This window comes from Biomphalaria glabrata, chromosome 1 (genome assembly GCF_947242115.1).
Source record: "Biomphalaria glabrata chromosome 1, xgBioGlab47.1, whole genome shotgun sequence".
NCBI classification, from domain to species: Eukaryota; Metazoa; Mollusca; class Gastropoda; family Planorbidae; genus Biomphalaria; species Biomphalaria glabrata.
Window position 1 is genome coordinate 81078363 of NC_074711.1, and position 22463 is coordinate 81100825.

Genomic DNA, 22463 nt, shown 5'->3' on the forward strand with positions numbered 1-22463 from the left:
ATGAGTCCGCTGTTTGTTAAGCAAGAAATACAGATCAAAAGGCAGGTTTCGATATTTTTAACACGCTAACAGGGACGTAAATATAGAGTACAGATGGATATGTCAATAGTGACCTATGGTCGTAGTAATTGGATGGATGCCTGGTGGTGTGCAATGAACTCTGGAATATTGTCTCCATGGTCCCATGTTTGAACCCTCACACTTCTCCATAGGTCTTGCTAGTCGCCGGTCTGAATACAACCAGCCTAAGCCAGCGTACACATTGCATTGATAGGCAAAGAGATAGTGAGATTGAAGGTACATTTGACATATTCAACTACTGTTATTTAACACAAACTGCCCATTAAATTTAGTTTTTAACATAAAGGTGCAGGATTTGCATTATAGGAGTATTTTAAAAGAAATATAGCCTACACAATATTGGTAAAACAATCTTAGCCGCCAGGGTCGGCCTTAGGCCGATTTTACAGACTGTCCTAAATCGGGTCCCGCAATTTACATTTAGTATATCAATTATAGCACTATCAGGCATCGCTGTTAATTCACATATTTTTTAGTGTGTCATACGATTGATAAAACTTAAATTAACCCATTGGCGCCTATAGCATTTGAGCTGCTTCCTACGCATGCTGTATAATAAATGTTGATAGAATGATCTAATTAATAGTAATAGTTATTATTGTAAAAAAAAATAGAAAAGGGGCATAGCAAGAATCTATTAATTTGGTCCCGACATTTGTAAGGCCGGCCCTGCTAGATGCCTTAAAACCCCTGCCTATTAACTCTTGCTTTTAAAAATATGTCCAATGCTGCTCCTACACACTATAGCCTCCCCTTCAGTCACGAAGCGACTATGGATCATCTCATCCAACTGAGAAGAATGTCTGGACATAAGCTGTAGTCGGAACGATGTGGCCCACACAGCAGTTCCCCCCTCCCCCAGACAGCTGATGTATCCCAAAGGAACGGCAAGTGCAGATACAGTTTAAGATCAGCGGAGTAGCAGTCTATGCCAGGGTGTAGCTCTGCATGCTACAAACTAAGGCAGCAGAGGTGCATTGGGAATAAAGATTAAAATGGTGCAATAAAATAATCACATGATCAATTTTATCATAATTTCAAACTAGGCGTCTGTTTTAGGCGCAAAATGATTAGGGGGGGGGGGGAGAAGGGAAAAAATAATTACAAATTGAACAGTGAATTAAAAAAAAAAGATAAATAACAAAGAGATTTCTCCAAAAGCAACTCTTCAATTCACTGAACGCTGGCAGGGTTTTGCATTGCCATTTATGCCTATTTCAAACACGTTAAACTGTTTCATGGAGCTAGTCTAGTGTTTCTTAATCTGATCTTATATATTACAGGCGTTACTTCAAAAAAAGAAGACCATTACATCCTACGGATCAAACACTGAACCAGAACTTTCAAATGTAAAAACGAAACCTAATTAAATACTCAAAAGGCACATTTCTTATTCCATACGCTATAGACCAGAAGGTCTGAAAGGGAAACTTCACTCATTTTTACTTACGCTACAACAAATTCCTACTAGTGCTTTTTCTTCCCTAGTGCTATTAGAGAATGGAATGGGTTGCCTGAATCAGCCAGGAAAACCAAAGACTTAGCAGAGTTTAAATCATTGATTAACTTGCACGGGTATATTGACGCATTAAATGCGTTGGAAGCAATTATTATTATTATTATTTTATTTTTTAACGAACTTCTGTAATCTATAAGATTTAAGCCTGGGACCTAAAGTAGCGCTGTTATAAGAGCGCAGGTCAAATAAGTGAAAAAAAAAAAAAGGGGGGGGGCCGAAAAGGCAGATTCTGAATATTGAGACATATTCAATGCACAAACTATTTTTGTTGCTTGAAAACTGTAAGAATTTCCCTTAACATTGCAAGTAACGCCCAAATACATCAAATGTGATGTTTACCCCTACACAAATCGAATTCGAGTTTGACGCTCTTGTAATGGTCAAAGGGAGGTAATACAATGTTTTAAACAAGTTTATATACATATTTTTTTTTACAGCTATCAAAGAGGAGTAACAAGAAAAAAAATATAAAGGGAGTTAACTTGGCTTTGTATCGCTAGTTTTATCTCTATCATTTGATCGAAATTGGTCGCTACTACTGATATTATTTAGAAAAAAGAATACATTTTAGTCAAATTATTTAGACCAGTCTCCATCTTAGTGAAGTGTAATCCATTATATTCCGACTAGAATAACAATTGCAAGAGGATATATAATAATCAAAATACATATATAGCTAATATGAGTGGGCCTAATACTAGAGGAGGAGAGTGAACTGTGCCCTCAAAAAGAGATGCAACCCTCATATGACATAGGGCAGGCCTACATGACTACACACATGAAATGCGTAGCGTCTGGAATTTATAACAAAAGATAAGACATAATAGATGATCGGACTAATATAGTTACTGTCAGTTACTGATTTCAGCAGTAGGCCTACTTTGATTCTTAGAAACCATGTACATATATCATGTGTGTTTACTAACCGACAATTAGAGGGAGGCTATTGTGACATTATTTATTTGATTTTGTAAAGGGTAGGGGTATTAGAGGTTATTCCCCTTTTGAAAAATAATTTGATGAAATAACGGAATAAAATATAAAATTTATCCGCACGTTATCATGTTCACAATTTCTAATTAAAGAATAAGCCCGAGAAGTGAAGGGTAGGGTAAGACACAATTTTTGGTTTTGTAGTTTTTATAAAAAAAAATCTGTCCCCTTAAATTTAACCAAATTTACGGATTTCCATTTCAAGGAGTTGACAAGAAAAATGTTAAAGGTAAACTTTTATTGAAAAGAGTTGCATCATACTTACAAAATGGCGACTTCTACATGCGTATTTCGTGTTCTAAACTATTCATCAAAATTATCAAAAAACATATTTCTAAATTGTTCATACAGGTAAGATTTATGCTAAACCAAAAACAGATATTAGGTTTATATATTTTAGATTAATTTTGATTGTTTGTTATAGAATGTAGACGTAAGAAATGAACTTTATGAAGATTAATCAGACTGCTTAATGACCGCTGCCTGACCGTGCGAAAAAAATGATGTAATTTACAAAACTACTTGAAATTAGTTGAAAAGTACTTATCTAGATCTATAATATAGATCTAGAGATCTAGGTCTTGTGATTAGATCTAGATCTATTCTACATCTACTTTCTGGGGTTCTAGATCTATCTACCATAGTTCAATTTTTACTTAACAAATTATCATCAATTATAAAATATTATATTTTTATTTAGTTTTTTTAGTCCTGTGCTTGTACTGTAGGTATGTAGTTTTTGATTATTTAGAGTTAGTGATTAGAATTACATTGAACTTAATTCAGTAATCTAGATATATCTAGTTTCTAGATTAGATTTAGATCTAGAATGTCTAGAAATTTCTATCCCACAAAATAATTAAAGATCAAAGTTGTTAAACTCACGCTCAAAGCTCAGGACTCAGGAACACAGCAAGAGGCTATAATATTGAGTATTGTCAATGCTTCTGTTAATCCAGCCCCAGCCACAATCATAAACTAGGAATCCACTTAGATGGACTTAGACTTAATGGTTTCAGTGGGATACGGTTTCATGTGAAAACCTAGAGTCTAGATATGCCAATGGTATAATAACATTGGACTAACAACTGTAAATCATGAATTATGTAATTGAATCATGATATTGATATCAGCTAGGCATGCACCAGTTAGTCGCTTCAGCAATTTTTCAATATTTGGCTTTGGCCAAATATCACTACCAAATAGTTGACCGGATAATAAAATAATACAGTGTATTACCTATATTTCTAATAATATTGTTAGGCGCCTCCGCCAACATATAAGAGTAGTCGACACTGATAAACGATGTCGGACAAGAAGTTTAATACTTAATGAAAGGAACCGTTGAATATGGTCAAACTAAACCTCTGCATCAATAAAAACATGCCAATATTCATAAAGTGGACATGATTCAATAATGTCAGTTCTGAAATACATAAAGTTTAGCTTTTAAATAAAAGAATGTGCTTTTAAATTTATGACTATGCACCAAACATCTTTTAGTACAAAGACAAGGTGTGCTAATCTAAATAGAAATGAAACTTTACATTATAAATTTGCATTATATACATAGCAGCGATGGCTGGCAGATTTTAAATTTTTGTCTTGACTTTTGAGTGGGCTAGTTAACATGTAATTTTCCTAAACTACGTCACGCTGACCAAAAATCTGTCTAGATGTGCGGTTATATCTCCAGAGGTAGAGATGAACAACCCCCACCTTCTTTTGTTTGATTCATAACATTGAGTTCATAGATAGACAAGTGACCACATTAAGCCAGATGTCAACATGTTGACACTGTCTAGAGGTCACACTTTATGAGGGAACTGAGTTTGTTTACTTGGAGAAGAATCTCTATTAAGGGGGCTGGACTTCAAGCCGCACCACTACACATGTAACAAGGGTAGAGATGAACAACTCCCACCCCATTTTATTTGTTTAATGCATCACATTGAGTTCATTGATAGACAGGTACCACAAGTCAAATATTATGGACATAGGTACTCTCTAGAGTTCACGCGAGGGAACTGAGTTTGTTTACTTAGTAGCTAATCTTAATTAGGGGCTGGACTTTAAGCCATATCTCTTCAGGGGTAACTGGACAATCTCAATCATGCGGCTGGACTACAGGCCACACCTCTTCGCGAATGCCTAGTTTGCTTACTTGGATATAAATCTCAATTAGTAAGCTGTACTAAAGGTCACACAGCTAAACAAGGAACATTTTGCTATACAGAGAACAAACCGATTTCATAGCCCAGTAAGCCAGTAACTAATTATTTTGTAGAATGGAAAAACGCAATGTGCTAAGAAAGCATACTACACTGTATTTAAATATTACGGATGATTTACTTTTCCTAACGTGTTAACTTGAATATTACTCCTGCGTTATTGTCTTGATTTGATAACAATATTCTTAATAATTTGAGATCATCAAGTAACTCCTTGTTATTACTGTTTTTTTTTTTTTACTTACGGTGCGTGCTTAGCCAGCGTGTATCAGACCAGGACGACTTTTTACACACCTGACACCATTAGGCCTACTACATGCCATTTTATTGCAACACGCAGCAATTAGATCTAGCAAACAAAGAAAAAAATGTGTTGGAGAGTTAAGAAACACTTAACCTCTGTAACAAGTGTACGGGTATAATTTATCTACATGCTTGACTGACCATGCCAATGTGCTATCCTGAACACTCAACACTATTGCTTATGCTGAAGGAAAAAAAAAAGTGATGGTCAACACATCAACTACACTAGGACTACATGTGTAGGCCCACTACCTCTATCTGACCAGTTTGTTTAAATCTGTCAAACACCTGTAGAAGTCTATTTTGGGGGGGGGGGGGCAGGGAGGGTGTGGATGTTTTTTTTTTTTCTTCTATATAATATTTGGTTTTCCTAATGCTCTTAGATCTATATAGCTGTAGATTTAAACATAGATCTCAATAATAGACCAAGAGACTACAATTTAATCTATGCTCCAGCATCATCTAAGGTTCAAGCTATAAATCGGTATAATTGATGGAAATGAAATATCCTTTACTGCAAATGAATTAATCTAAAACATAAATATTGTCCTAGAACGCTTTAGATTCCAACTATTAACTAACAGCTACTATCAGTATTAAGTCCTTGAAGCCATAACCAGAAGCAGGCCTTGGACTTTAAATTACAAGCCTGTTGACCAGTTGTTGGTCTGAAATTCATGAACACATACATTCACCCATTATACAAGCCAGATTGCACTTTACCTTTGAGAGATTTACATTAGTAACTAGTTAAATATATATTTATTTACAGTTGGTGGACTCGTACATAATACATACTGAAGCTACACAATTTAGTTTGTGATAGGCCTATCTGTTTATAATTACTGTTAAGCTTTAATTCATCAATCATTAACAGACTTTAAAGCAATAAGGTAAATAAAAGGAAAACAATTATTACGAATATAGGTATGTTATTTAACAGTTTTGCCAAATGCTCAGTAACACAAGCTATTTACAAGACTAGTAGGTATTTGCAGAATATCATTTTACTATCCGATCATATTCGGCTCTAGTCGAATATCAAAAAGTACTATCCGGTGCACCCCTAGTATCAGCCAAGACCACTTGAGACTTTGAAAGAATCTAGTTCAGTGCCGGTAGTCTTGTAGACATGTAGTCAGTAGATCTGCAAAATTTAATTTGAATTAGGTATAAATTATTTTAGATCTGATCCATAGACATATATACTCTAGTGTCTCACTACCTAGATCCTAAATAAAGATTTAGATTAGATCTAGACACAGAAGAAAATCATTATATCTAATTAAAATCGCAGACTTTGAGAAAACAAAATTAAATGATAGATAAATCAGAGCAGTTAAAATAATTGCCAGTGTGATAAGCAGAAATGGTAACGTTTGCTCCCATATATAATCTGTTGCACCTTTGCATTTGTATAAAACTAAAACTCTTTTAGTATTTTCTGTTCAAAATGTTTGCCATAGTACAGTGATAGTTAAGTAATTAAAAAGTAGTTGTTGTTTCCACTGGAATCTACATTCTAGAGAAATCTATAACTATAAGTATTTTAAAGATTACCTGTGTCCTTACAATGGTTGTTTTTTTCTTTTCATTTTCACCCATTTGGATTTTCACCTGGAATATTTTGGTTCTGAAATTTGGTTAGAAAATTGATATTATTTCATTAAGAAATCTTTGTCGATCTTTTTTTTAATTTTTTTTTTATTGTTATCAGCCATCCTTACTTTCTCTTGGTGCAGACATGTAAAGTGAACACTCTGACTCCAAACAGGCTTCTACAAAAAAACCCACAAAAAACAAGATGTCTCTTTTAAGTTTTGAGATTTTTGCTTTTATCTTAAGTGGCTTTTTTTTTGTTTGTTTGTTTGGTATGGGTGTCTCTCAGTGTTATTTTAATAATTAATGCCTCTTTTAAATACTGTAATCATAACAAACTTTTTTATTTTTATTATAGAAGTAGATGCTTACTATCAACAACTGCAAATGAAAACAATAGCACTCCGAAAGACCAACCACCTACTCAGCAGCAGGCAGATACAGATGAACAGGTTAAAACAGATCCACAAATTCTCAAATTGGAAACACAAATTAAGAATTTACAGGAAGAAGTCAAGGAAGCAAAGGTTTGTGGGTGGTATTCATTCGTTCTTGCATCATTTTTATTAATCAGTTGGATTTCTTGAGTTAGTTTAATGTAATTTTTTTTATTATTATTATTTTAAACATACATAAATGTTCATTTTTATTAATTTATTTATTCTTTTTCCTCAAAATTATAGATATTCTTGGTAAAAAAAAAACATTTTTTATCATAATATTAATGTTGACATACATAAATTTCTAACATTTAATGGAGTAATTATTATTATTTTTTTTTTTTGCATTTTAAGGATAAATATTTGCGGTCACTGGCAGAAACAGAAAACTTAAGGAAGAGATTGACCAGACAAGTGGACGAAGCAAAGCTTTTTGCTATTCAGAGTTTTTGTAAGGATCTGTTGGAAGTATCTGATGTTCTTAGCACAGCCATCAACTCAGTTCCTAAGGACCAACTGACTCCCTCTAACCCCCACCTCATGAACTTGTACCAAGGACTCAACATGACCGAAACGCAGCTCATGAAAGTGTTCAACAAGCACGGCCTGGAATCCATAGCTCCCAAGGAAGGGGAGAAGTTTGACCCCAATTTCCATGAGGCCCTGTTTCAAGTGCCCATCCAGTCCAAAGAAACTCAGGTACCAGACACTGTGGCAGTGGTACAGAAGTTAGGATACATGCTACGCAGCCGTACTCTTAGGCCAGCATTAGTTGGGGTTTTTAAATGAACTCTTGTAGGCAGTCCTGATCATTTTTCTTTCATTGCAGTCAGATTTTTTTTTAAATAACAAGAAGATCGCAACTTAAAACATTTTGTTGTAGTTATTTTTTTGTTTCGGTAAAGTTGCAATGTTAAATAAGTTTTGTACCTATCACACCCATAACAAAATTGAATTTTTTTTACATTACAATATCATATTATTTGCAGAGTTTAATCCAGTTGAATCAGTCATTCTTTCCATTGATTTTTCCAATGTTTTAAAACTAGTACCAAGCTAGTTTATGTGATATAAGTAGGTGATACATATAGACATTGTATAAATATCATTAAAGAAATGTTTTGAAAACAATCAAAATGACTTTTATACATTGTATCAAATGGACAAAATACTTCCAATGGCAGCCTGTGCATGGAGTTGGGGAAGTTTATTGTCTCTCTTGTAAATCAGATTCAAGACTTTTTAGTTGATCTCAGCAAACAAGAAAACTGAAACCCATCTTCAATTATGTGTTACAGCAGATAAAAAAAAAGAGTTATGAGCTAGTTTTTTTTGTATCATGTTCATTTACAGTCTCATTATACAAAACAGAAATGATAGCAGCTAAGGTTATTCAATATTCAAGCATACAAAAAACTAAATTTTACATCCATATCTTACATTACTCATTCTTAGTCAGCTTAGGAGATTCTGTTTTGAATTTTGTAATGTTATTAGTATGGGTTATCATTCTCTAAAGGATTTATTAGAATTCAGGATGTGACTCTGCAAATATCTTGCATGTTAAATGTTAGCTTCACAGTTTCTAATTAAAAAAAAAACAAAGTATAAATTTAAACAAAAAAACGTCTTTAAATTCTAAATCTCTTGGAAACTAAACAAAATCTACAGATTGGCCCTTAGCCCCAAGGACGTCGATTTCAGACCAGTATATAGAAACACGAGTTTGGTTACTGTAATTTGCTTAATTTTTTTGTTTTTTTTTTTATTGTAAAAGGGGTTTTAAATTCATAGACCCACTTTTTTAGGCTCATGGGATTTGGTGACTAGTTTACTTTAGTTTTTCTTTATTGATGTGTAAAGCTGGTTAAAAAAAATCTGGTCCTAAAATTGTGTAAATTTTGAGACTTTGATTGTATGAGCCTTGATGTTAGCTGCCCTGCATAGTGTTATCATTCTCAGACTATAGGATAAGAAACCATTCTTTAATGTTATAAAACAATTATACAAATACTGGTATAGAATGTATTTTAAAAACACTATTACTTTTATTTTTTCCAATGGTATTCAATTTAATTCAAACAGAATAGAAATTGTTACAACATGATTGGAAATATATTTACAAAATAGGGATTTCAGGATTTGATAAATATACAGATTATGTACTTTGTGTGCTCAATCATCACAGTCTTGGGGGAAAAAATTCATTCAAACTATTTCTTATTCCTCAACTCTATTGATAGGTTTATTAGTAAAACTTGGTGGTACCTAACCTTTGAAAGAATTTTTAATTGTATGAATTTTAAAATACATTTAGGACTATCCTTAGTCTGTTGAACCATTAGGCACTGCACATGATCTGTCAACAATCTTTCTCCATTCTTCTATTCGAAGTGCCCAAAAAGATAAATCCCCTTAATGGACCTCTGACCCAGGATTTGATCCCGAGGCCATGACAGAAAGCCCCAACAACAAGGTGATTCACACCTGTCTTTCATGAGATATGACTTCTTGAACTGTAATTGGTTCCTCCTCCTAAGCGAAGGCCAGAAGCTAAGCCCACAGGGAGATGCTTCTTATTCCTATAGTATATCAAAGCTAATCGTGGCAGGATCGTCACTGAGGAACCAAGCAATGGATGGGTCTGGGTTAGCAAGCCTTTCTTTTATCTTCACCATGTGCATGCACTTTGGTAGCCCACTGAAGGCTAGTTCCCTCTCGTTCTTAGCCTTTCTGTTTCCCCAGGCAGACATTTCCACTGAGGCTGACTGAAGCTTTTCCTCTGTCCTCCAATCCTGTCTGTCCTCCAGAAATATTATCTTTAAATTCCCATTTACAATTTCCTATTTTCTCAATCTTCCCCAGCATGCCCTTTGCTTTCAAAAAAAGTAATAAAATTGATTCGACAACTAAATTAACAAGTAAATACATCAACTGTAATTAACTTTGAAAGCAGTGCTTCATTGTTATCTAGGGCACATAGGCTAGTTCTTTTAATTCATTTGAATGGCACATTGGAAAAACAAACATGTCTCTAGAAATATATTGATGTTGTTTGTTGAAACAAGAACATACAATTGAACCAATAAAAATATAGTTATTTATCTATTTTTATAAACATAATATATAAAACATCATTTCCTTTAACCAATACAAAGGAACATCATAGGCACATAGACAAATATTTCATGGATACGTTTTCAAGTGGACACATTAAACTGGATGTTTGTAATGGTGGGATGTAGCACAAGTTGATTGTTGTAAGGATACGTTTGAAAATATTTAAATTAGTTCAGGGATAGATGGGTATGAAAATACAAAGCAAGAAGATACAGGTAAATATATGAAACAGGATATATATATATATGTATATATAGTGTTCAGAATAAGTTCAGATAAAGGTACGTAGCAATATAGTGATCAGTTAAAGCTACTCATTCGTTATATTGCAATACCGGTATTCATTTAGTACAAAAAATATTTTCCAACAGTTAAATTTTAGGACCAGTGTAATGTTCGCGATTTCCATAGAAAACTTTCATCTCAAATGATCTTAGCTGAAATCATGATTCTGAGACATAATTCATGATTTACAGTTGTTAGTCCCATGTAGTTATACCATCTAGGTTTTCACACGAAACAGTAGCCCGCTGAAGTTATGAAGTGGATTCCCAGTTTGCGGTTGTGGCTGGGTTTTAAAAAAGTCAAGTTTTGATAGCCTGTTGGTGTTCCTGAGCTTTGAGTCTGAGAGCTACGATGCTGCTCACCCGAGCATCTCCTGAGTACATGTTGTCTGGGATATGAAATTGATTGTTGCTGCTGGACAATTTCAGCGAGTTACTTTCACTTCTGCTGACCTGGTTTTGTCCTGAATAAAAAAAATATAAAGTAAAATTAATACCCCAGTAAAGTTGCTAAGAAACTTCGCGCCTCATTATAGATTGTCATAAATGAAGGCAAATGTATAACTTTCTTGGTGTAAGGTATCCGGTGTACAGATTATGGAAATATTGATACACAAAGTATTTTAATATAACATATAGTCATATATATGTGTGTATGTGTAGTACACTTAATTAATTTTTTTTCCTATTGTGACCCTTTATTCTTTCGGGCCGTTTTTTTTTTTTTGTACTCTAAAATAGGCGCTTTCTTTAGTTAGACACCCCGCCCTTGCCAGTTAGCGGGTTCCGGCCACAGAAACAGATTACCTCTACACCATGGTCCCCATATATCAAAAGGCATGAAACTTTTATACCAAACAACCAGGCATCTATCCAGGTAAGATGAGACTGCGATAGGAATTACCTTAATGGTATATCAGCACGCAAAGAGAAGGCATAAGGCAGGCGATAAATGACATAAATCCTACTCAATATAAGTCGAGGTACTTACCACACCACGGTGCACTCTTAACATCACGTTGCACTTACCACAACACCTTGCACCAAATGAGTCTTCCACAGCCGGAAACCGGTTCCCATTTTTGACAGATAGGAATGACGTCAGCGACGAAGATGTCATGGCGGAGCACAGAGGGGGCGCCCAATCAACATTCAGATTACCATGGAAGTAAAAACCTGGCATGGGGACACCGCTGATGGGTGCCATCTTGTTGCTGCCCGACGAAGGCGTAGTTTGTTGTGGAGGTTTGTTTTGAGAAGCTGGAAGAGCTGTAATAGCAATACTTGTTAAAGAAAGGCGGCCACTATGGTGGATTCTAGCATACACATTTATGTTTACTTGTTTATTTATGGTAAATAATATAAATAAATTGTAAATATGGCTACATTATCTATACTATAAAGTAGAATGTAAGGAGTATGTAGGCCTATGTATTCATGTATGTCCCGCATAGAAATCAAAACAATTTGACCAATCTTGATAAAACTTGGCATTAATGTTCCTTAAATCATGGCGCATACCGTAATGTAGGCCCTAATTTTAATGTCCCTCCCACAGCCGCAAGGCCCCAAAAAATAAAAAAATATCTAAATTTATCTCTATTAAAGAACGAAACTTTTTAACAAATCGGGTAAACCCGCTTTCACATTATTTTTTAGCGCCCCCCCCCCCTCCGAAAGAGGAAAAGACGCTATTAGTTTTTTTTATATTTTTTTATTTGATATGAATAAATCGGCTGAACTGGTAAACCCATTTTCACAGTTTACTTTTCATTTTTCTTCATAAAATATATATAAAAAAAACATGTTAAGAAAACGTTCGCCATGTTTGACATATATAAAAATCGAATCTACTAGATTAGTAATATTAAAACTAAGACCCCACAGGCCGTGTTTCATATCCTGCTAGTTTATTATAAAAAATTATTAATTTGTTAAAGGAATTTTTATAACTTAACAGAAAATGAGATTATCATTTTTTCTTTTCTTAAACAATAAATTGCTTTGAAAAAAAAAACAACAGCATGTAGGCCTACATCACTGGAAGCATTTTAAACTAGAATTATTTATCCATGATTTCCAATTATTCAAATTGTTTGCCAGCTACTATATATACTGCCTATTTAAATAGAGTAATGCCAATAGTTTACAAAAATAAATCAGGGAGCAATAATGCATCCTGTACAAAAAACAATAGGCTTAATCTGAACCATTAAGTTTAAACAACAATCAACAGTGTTTACTAATAGTGCTAGCTAGCTGAAAAAGGGTAGCAAGGCTGCTATACTCTTCAGAAGCACTCTTCACGACAGTCCACTAGCGTATCTTTACAGAACGTAGAATCCTAACAATCTTCACTTTTTAGCCGAATCGACAAGTAAGACAGGGGACTCACCATGGCAGACATCTCCGAGTATCGCGCCCTTGTGTTCCTCCTTTTGCTGCTTTCTCCACTTGGCTCGTCTGTTCTGGAACCAGACCTGAAACCAGAAAGAAAAGAAAAGCCTGCATTCTACTATTGTATTTATTGGGGATTACCAAACTAAAGGTTACTCGCAGTAATCTGCTCTTTGTGTATAGGCCTACTTTGATTTTTAAGATCCCGTTTACACTCTTTAAGCAATAAAATAGGCCTACAGTTAGGGAGAAAAAGAAGAGAAAGTGATATAAAGAAATGTTGAGGGGATATAATGTCGCCTAAAATAAAAAATAAAAAACTACCCGTTGAAACACGAAAATAATAAGATTGAAAGAGATTTGAAAATAGACAACAAAAAAATTAATAATGTCAAGGCGTCATTTGGAAAGATCAATTATGACAATCAGAGCAGCACAGTGTCCAACGATACGACAAAATCTAGAGAAATAGACAACCGTCTCGCTAAGGTCAAGGCGCTATTGTTCACCTTCAATCGAGAAGATGGCGGAATAAGTCTCTTCACATAAACCACACAAATCAATGTTTATAAAACAGCGGTTCTCATTACACTTTTGAGCGGACTTGGGAGACTTGGGTACTTCCATAGAAGCGTAAAGTTGGGAAGACAACGTGACAACTAGCCATGTTCTGCTGGACCCTGGTGTGCCCCTTGGAGAGGCTGCGCTGGGTCAGGCACTTGTCCCGCATGAGGAACAACCGTAAGCCAAGGGCGATCTTTTTTTTGGCGAAATTAAAGGAGGACAGCGTAAAAAGGGTGCCCCTAGTAAGGGCTATATAGATCAACTCAGGCGCCATTTTTCCCTCACTGGAATTGAGAAAGTAGCTATCAGCAGATAGCATTTGGAGAGATGTCATAAGGGCCGCGGAACACACATTTGAGGCCTAAAGAGAGGCCCTAGCACAAGATAGGCGCAGAAGACTTAAAGAAAACTTTAACGGACCCCCGGCAGCTAGCGATTTTGCATCAGATGTGGAAATATATGCGGGTCGCGGCTGGGTTTGCGTAGTCATCTTATATAACCCTATAAATTACACGTGAAACACTGTACTCATCCTTGATCTGCAGAATCAAAGACATTACCATTATTATAATAATAACAATACTTTGTGATACAAGTGAAGGAGTGTAGAAATTTGATTCTTTTGAGCTGAAAAATTTAACCCAATAGCTCCTATTTCCGGTTCAAAAAACCCCCTTCAAAGTCCTAAGCAAGGAGGGATAATTCCGTATTTAAAAAATCCTAAAAAATATGTATTTTGCAAAAAATAATCAAATTGAAGATCTAATACAAATAAACAAACAAATAACTTTAAAAAATAGAACTATATGTCTAGTTTTAAAAAATATATACGTTTAATACCACTAGAATATAAAAAACTTCAAAAATAGTCATTTTGCCACGTGGGGGCTTATACACTGGGGCTATGGGCCTGTTCGTTTGAAAAATTATTTAAAAAATAAAAACCTTTCCGATTTTATTAAAAATAGAATCAGTAATCTCCAAAATTATTTGTAATCACGCTTGCAACGAGACTAGAAGAAATCTTGTTTTTAAAAAGTTTAAATCAAGTATATTGAATAGGGCAGTGATGCTCAAACCCTATTCGGTCGGCGGGCCAATTTAATTTTCGACAGTCGTGTCGCGGGCCAGATCAACAAAACAACAAAAAATAAAAAAAACAACAACAGGAAATAGGCTATAAACCATTTTTATAAGAACCCATTGAATCTAATACCTATATTGATTCATGAAAGTTTATCCTAAACCAACTTTTAAATATCCGGCTGCATAGATGACACGCCGAGTTGGAGCTCTGAATCTAAAACTCTATATGTCCGTCCGTGAGACGATTACGTAATATGAGTGTCACCCGATTCATCCCTGAAAAGGTTTGTTCTCACAAAGAAGTGATTATTGTTATCATTGTGAATGCTTGTTTTCGGAGATTTAGAAATGTTTCTGCAAGAAACACAGAGTAGAAATTCATGATCTGAATCACTTGAAATTTGCCAAGCAGGGATGTTTAGCTTCGTAAGTAAACCAGTTCCAGTTTCAGCTCTGTCTGGGCACTTGAAACATTGGCCACCACAAAACCAAGAACTTTATTCAATCTGAGCACGATCATCATCACATGGTCCAGACTGAACACCTTGCCACATAGATTTTGTTGGTGAATAATTCAGTGAAGCTACAGAGGCTCTGTTCCATTGGACTCGACAACCTTTTTAATAAATCTCGCTGTCGACTATACTTGTTGCACCTTAGTAGTCACTCCCACTAATTTCTTCAAGCAAGAGAAAGATTCTCTGTGATGGTTGAAACTTCTTTGACAGGATTATGCTAGTGGTGGTCCCATGCATGCTCCTCATAGCTACTAACTTCTGTTGTTTTTACCTCTAATTAATACTAAGATTTTGAGCGGTATCAGATATGTTGGTCAGCGGCAATTGAAAATATTTCGAAATCTGGTTTGTCTGTTACATTTGAACGGAGGGAAATATTTACCCATGTCTTTCTCTCGCCTTGTATTGTCAAGAGAAAGGTTGACAACGTCGACAGGATTATTCTTTTCAGAACACAGTTTTTCCATCTCTGGTAGAAAATACTCTGGTAAATATTCTCATCAACCATCCTTTCTAGATGAAATCTAGCAATCTCGTCTCAAACCAAAAATGCCGATTTATGTGTTTGGTTTCATAAAGCTGTTTTTATGTCCTTTAAAAGAGTCACTCTAACTTTATAAAACAAAATATGGTGGCACATTGTCGGTACCAATCCATTTACCTTAATGTAGTGAAATCTTTTTTCAAACTTTTTCTTTTATGAGTGAGGATTTTCTACACTTTTGCCAACGTTTCGGCGGGCCGGACCGTATTTTGGGCATCACTGGAATAGGGGGTTTTAGAAACGTTCTACAACGGTTTAGGACAAAAACGGGAAAACGTTTCCAACTGCAGAAGGAGCTAATGGGTTAAGGTTATTTGTAGGTTTTATGATGTTCCCTTTGCAACTTACGTATTCTCAATGATTTATAAGCAAATATTAAGTAAAAAGAGTGTAGTATTCAACTTTAAAATATTATGACAGATTATCTCCCATTTTTATTTACACAACATCTACAGCCGTCAGATCAGTGTTTCTCAGACTGTGGCGCGGATAAAGTTAAGACATTTGAGACAGTAGACCATTTGCGTTGGAATTGAGCTACATCGTTGTAAGACATTTTCATGTCTCTAAAGACGTCTTCTAGCGAGCCTGTTTTGTTCACGCACAAGACTTAACAGAATAGTGACACGTCGCTAGGCAAACATTTGACCTTTCTGAAGTACGTACGGGGGAGGAATTAGGTGTTAAAATCGGCTCTTACATTAGCATACAGTACGGCCTACCATAGCAATGTCATGACCCCGGGTGCGTTGGGTCATCTTGAGCAATTGTTGCTACACCACTGACTGCAAAGACTGTAAAGGATCTTTTCTTCTTCTAGCAGGGAAAGGGAAGGGACAATCAGGACGCTCGGTGGAACCCTTTTATAAAACAAAATTGTAAAATCTGTCGCGGGCCTTACTATTTATGAAGGGCATTTTCCCAAATACCTAGGCCTTTAATCCCAGTCCGCCCCTGGTACGAAAGACGGGTAGACTCTAGAATAGCATTGCCAAAGACATGTTAAAATTTCTTCTTGAAAGTTTCAAACCTTGTCGCAGATGCCTCTTGAGAAAACAGTAGAAAAGTTAACAAAGCGTCTACTTCGGTGTTGAAACGACTTCACTTATTTTTATTTCTCAAACATTTGTAATAATATCGTTTTTTATTTGATTGATATTTCAATGTGGATTATATAACTACAATGCAAATACAAAATAATTATTACCTTAAAAAAAACAACCTGCACGTCTTCTTTGTCAGTTGACCAAGTAGCCATCTAAAAGTACAACACAACTAGGCCCCATTGTAATAGCTCGTTTACTATAAGCTAGAAGTTATTGTTGTAAACTAAAGAAAAGACAACTGAGACGAAGAAAAAAAAAAGATGAGTTGTGTTTCTTTACAATGGAAAATGCTGATCAGACGATTAAAACAACAAGCACAGCCGTCCGATACCTGCTTCGTTTCCGCCACACAGAGTTTAATCTCTGGGTTTAACTGAAACCCCTAAAAAATGCATGACTAGATGACATAGGGACACGCGTACAACCTTGACGTGTACACCATAAGACATTTATAAATGCTTGGGCTCTATTTGACTTCTGTTGTAGTTTCATTATTTTCTCTAGAGTTGAAGGGCCACAATCAGAGTCAGCAAATCCGTCCATTCATTTCATAAGCTTCATGTTAAGTCCACTTTTGTAAATGTATTATTAAGTATATATTATTGGCCTAACCAGTATGTTCTTATTCGTCATTTGTTAATTATTCATTAATTAGACACAAATGCTTTGTTTCCTCCTTTTAGTCAAATGGTAATACTTTTGATTTGTGACGTTTCAATTTTTTTAAATACACAAGGTATTTTGAGTTTTAGTTTGTGTAACTGGTATACCAGAAATATGAATCAAAACATTTCCGCAAGCATCAAATTTTGAAACTCATGGGATCGAGAAACTGCACGTGTTTAGTGGGCAAAAAATAACACAGAAAAAATAATTGGAAGAAATTAACTTAGCTATGTCAAGGACGCCATATTGAAAGGTCATTGTAGCCAACTTTAAAAAATTAATTTGTGCTTAAAAACAAGTTTAGAAATTCGAATTTACACTACCAACAAGAAGTACATTTTCTTAAACCTTTTAAGCTACATAAATTATCTACGCTTCTGACTGCATATATAGTAGATATAGTTACTGTGAATCAAAGATACATAATGATATTTTGCTATTATTTTGACAGTAGTATGTTAAAGATATATAAGAATTTCGTAATGTTAAAACCGTCTAGAAAGTATGTCGAATCCTAGATGCAGACTATATTCAGATATAACGAGAAACATTGAATTGAGAAATCGGGAAATTAAAAATAAATAAAAAGAAGACACGCATTAACCGACTCAATGAATTTATTTTGTTAAGAGAAATTTCCCCACCTCTACATTTAATTAAAAAAAAATAATACGTCTGCTTGGAAGAGTCGAGAGAGTTACCGGAGCTTGGAAATCCTATACAACACAGTGCTTACAGAAGCGAATAAAAATATCTTCTTAAAAAACTTAATTAAGTCTAAAATAAATAGATCTTCACTGCCATAAATAAAAAAAAATTATATAAGATGGCGCTCTTTTAGTAAACGTATAGATATGCTAATTACCTGTACGCGCGCTTCTGTGAGTCCTATTTTCAGTGCTAGCTCTTCGCGGAAGAAAACATCTGGGTAATGTGTCCTCTGAAAAGCGCGCTCCAACTCCTCAAGCTGAGAACTGTTGAAAGTAGTCCGGTACCGTCTTTGCTTTCGACGGGATGAGCTCCCTAAACATGCCAGAGAAGAAAAAAGTAAATATATTAGAATGTTTATGCTCCGTTTCATAACATTAAAGTAACAATAGGATGCAAACTAGTTCTAACCATTTTAAAGACTAACAACATTCGACTTTTTTACGGATGATTTTGGAATTTGTAGTCTCCTCAGGGTAACAAAAGTTATGGTACATCTTTTAATTTACGTTTAAACTACTAACGTAATTTAAAAATCAAAATTTCCTCTACGAAACTGATTGTGCTTTTATAATTTCTCATTTTATTTATTTCTTGCAATGATTCAATAGTGCAACGAGTTTTTTTCCAGCGAGGGAGGCGGTGGCTGAGTGGTAAGCGCTTGGATTTCGAACCCTGTGAAGATTGAGATTTTATATTTCGGAATATTTAGGGCACCTCTGAGTTCACCCAGTTCTAATGGGTATTTGACATCAGTTGAGGAAAAGTATGGTGGTTGGTCGTTGTGCTGACCACATGACACACTCTTTAATCGCTGGTCACATTAACAGATGACCTTTACATCCTCTGCCCTATAGACCGCATGCCGGCGCATGATTTGAAAGGGAACTTACTTTTCAGTGAGTTAGCAAAATCAAGTTCTATTATAGTCCAGCTCATTTGTACATACTGTGCTAATATGTTTATATTCCGTCATTGTTGTGAATGTGTTTGTGAATGTGATGTAATAAAAGGATAGTCTTCAATGTCTACTTATATCAACACGAAGTCTTTGTTCATTAATTGTTATTATTAATGTCTACAGTATTTTATTTATGTCTGTGACAACGGAACACATACAATGAATACTGAGCTAATCTCTATATAAAATAAATAATTTATTTTCTCTCTTTTTTAGAAAATAAAAATAAAAATAAAAAAAAAAATAATGAGATAACCTTTACGTGTAATGAACATATTATACAATAAAAACCTTTGAGTGGAGTGAGAGCATATCCTCTGAAAGCTCGTTCAAAATAAGCTGACTATATTTTGAATAAGTATAACGGTCATCCCAGAATTTTTTTCTGGGTCACCAATTTGTTGTTTTTTTTGTTTTAACACAAACTGTCATTCTAGGAAAATCCATAAAACCCGTTTTTATAATGTCGAAGCATTCAGTGAAAAGCTAAAAATAATTCATTTATAAGATATTATAACATATTTCATTATTGACTCTTATCCTAATTATAGAAAGACTCTTGGAAATGTTAAATAGTGATTACTGAATGTATACATGTTGTTTCCTGCAGACAGAACCATTTCGTTTTTTTTTTTCTTTTTTTTTCTCTATATTTAATCTTCTGTGACATCCGTTATTTTAATAATAGACTTCACTGGAAACAAGGAACCTTATTAATGTTTTTAATCAAAGACTAAAAAAATATAATAAGTTCCCTTTTCAGACCTTGCGATCTATAGGGCAGATGATGTTAAGGTCATCTGTTTCTTTGGTCTTGGTTAACAAGCAGAGTGTCAAGCTACCAACACAACGACCAACAGCCTTTACTTTCCCCAACTTAATTTAAGTCAGGTACCCATTAGATTTAGGTTGGCCCCCTAAAAATCCCGTAATCCGGTTCGGAAGCCAAGCGCTTAACCGCCAATATTAAAAGCCACAGCGCCCACCCTATTGAAGAATAGTTAGGCCTACTGCACTGCTAAGATCGAATTAGGTTAAAGGGAAATACACTCAATGTAAGCTTCTTAGCAATATCCAAGGAAGATTTTCTAACCATGAAGCAGGTCTGCAGCAGTACCAGCTCTTGTCTGATAGCAAGTATGAAGTAACTTCCTATGTACACTCTACGGTCTGATAACACGTACACATTTCGACATAATGTCGCTGGTATTTTATTTGATTCTAATTCTCTATGGAGGTATTACTGAACAAACTTATTTTTTATTCAAGCAAAGCGTTTGATGATGTTTTTAAAGTACCGGTATACATACATTTTAATAACATGGTTCTGATGAATATATTGAAATTAATATTTTAAATATAAATAATTCTGTATAAACAATAATTTTATTTTGTGGAAAAGAAAGACTAACTCTTTCTCTCCGTAATTATTTTCCCACGTTCCAATGGAATTATTCATTTTGCTCCTTTTTATTTCACTCTACTGGATGACTGCCTGGTCGTGCGGTTAGCGCGCTGGACCGTCGTTTGGATTTATCGATGGTCCCTTATCTTATATAATACAGACGTTACTTCAAAAAAGAAGATGATTACGTCCTACGCGTCATGCATTTAGTCATGCATATTAACCAATGACTTAAATTCTGCCAAGTCACTGGTTTTCCTGGCTAGCTCAGGCAACCCATTCCATGCTCTAATAGCACTAGGGAAGAAGGAGTATTTGTACAAATTTGTCCTAGCATATGGGACGAGGAATGTGCCTTTATCTTTGTGTCTTTCAGAGTATTAATTAAATTTTGTTTTTGTATTTGAGGATTATGGTTCAGTGTTTTATGTATGATTGCTACTTTACTTTTGAGCCTTCTGTCCTGAAGGCTTTCTAAATTTAGTGATTTTACTAAAGGTGTTACTCTAGTCAAATGTGAATATTCGTTTGTTATGAATCTCACTGCTCTATTTTGTGTCTGTTCCAGTTTCTTAATGTTTTCTTGAGTTGAGGGGTCCCAAACGGAGGATGCATATTCTATTATTGGCCTAACCAAGGTTAAGTAACATTTTAGTTTTATGTTCTTATTTGATTTATAGAAATTTCTTTTAATAAATCCTAATGCTTTGTTTGATTTTTTTGTAGTTTCATCAATATGTGGATTCCATGATAGTTTTTCATTTATTATAACACCTAGGTATTTTGCGTTTTTAGTCTGTGATACTGGTTTGCCATGAATAAGATAAGTGGAATTAATTTGTTTTAGTTTTTTTGTTACTCTTAACAACTGACATGGGTCCCGGGTTCAAACCCTGCCCGCTCCCATCCCCCGTCGTCCTGAGGGAGGTTTGGACTAGGAAGTAAACTATCTTCAACTCTGAAGGAACATGTAAAACATTTTACAAAACAAACAAACAACATTTTACTGTTCTGATTAAACTTCAATAACTTTTTTGTTTGTGATCAGAAAATGTTTTATTTAACGAAGATTGCGTGCTCTTTTTACTCAAAGCAAATCAAAGTTCATTAAACCAAAAATTAATTTAATTTAATGGGTACAAATCGACGTTGGTATCGTCAATTTGGAGAGGAAGAGTTAAACTCAAACAGCAGCAAATAAACAGAAGCAGAAATTAAAATGACGTCTCCCTCAACACTAACGACTTTTCTCCCAGTCTCAGACCTAAGCCCTCCTTCAAACACACACACAAACACCCCGCATCGTGTTGTCTTGTCTGTGAAACAAAAAGAAAAGCCTGCAGCATTGCAAGGCGCGTGCACCTGTCGCCTGCCTAGACATCCGGGAAGCTGTATAACAAACTACGAAACTAATGCTAATGCCGGGAAGCCCAACAGAAGACTTTGTCCAGTTTGCTCAAGACATTATCCTCGTGGCCTTTTGATGTATACCAACCACTGCTCCCAGCAGAGAGCTCCCCCTCTCCCTCTTTTCTTTTTTTCAAACAGCACCCTGTGTCCTTAGCAACACCCTCCTGCACTTAGCAACGCCTTGTTTTGATGACGCGAAGGAAGCCACAGATATGTTTTCGTTGTGATGGGCTGTCCACTTCCTGTGTAAAATAGTTCACCAAAACAATTCTGGAAACTAAAAGTCGGTACGACGTGGGCATAGTCGGCTTGTAATTGATTTGATTTAAGAAACATGTTTGTAAAGAAAGGGAAATAACAAGTTCAAATCAACGTTCACAGTTATTCCCCTTTCCTTAATTTTATATATGTCAGTGAACACAGTTAATGAGGGCGCAAGAATAAATAAAATATAAACTTCCTTAATGCAATTTATAAAGTTTTCTATCTAATTAGTTAAAATAGGGGAACAGAAACTGTGAACAACAG

The 22463-nt window shown here is 35.0% G+C and overlaps 2 protein-coding genes across 2 annotated transcripts in view; one reads left to right on the forward strand and one right to left on the reverse strand.

Annotated features, from left to right (window-relative positions):
• Nucleotides 1–2786: 2786 nt before the first annotated feature.
• Nucleotides 2787–8036, forward strand: LOC106075237 (grpE protein homolog 1, mitochondrial-like). The gene is made up of 3 exons (XM_013236184.2): nt 2787–2944; nt 7085–7253; nt 7521–8036. Exons 1-3 carry the CDS (start codon nt 2862–2864, stop codon nt 7953–7955), a joined length of 687 nt encoding a protein of 228 aa, XP_013091638.2. The 5' UTR covers nt 2787–2861; the 3' UTR covers nt 7956–8036.
• An 866-nt stretch (nt 8037–8902) lies between these two features.
• The window catches only part of LOC106075071 (pituitary homeobox 1-like), a 30772-nt gene continuing 17211 nt past the window's right edge, over nt 8903–22463 (reverse strand). The window contains exons 5-8 of the mRNA XM_056018035.1: nt 18317–18474; nt 12966–13050; nt 11600–11839; nt 8903–11034 (exon numbers count right to left, since the gene is read on the reverse strand). Of these exons, the coding sequence (XP_055874010.1) occupies nt 10871–11034; nt 11600–11839; nt 12966–13050; nt 18317–18474 (647 nt within the window). The 3' untranslated portion in view covers nt 8903–10870. The remainder of the gene's footprint in view (nt 11035–11599; nt 11840–12965; nt 13051–18316; nt 18475–22463) is intronic.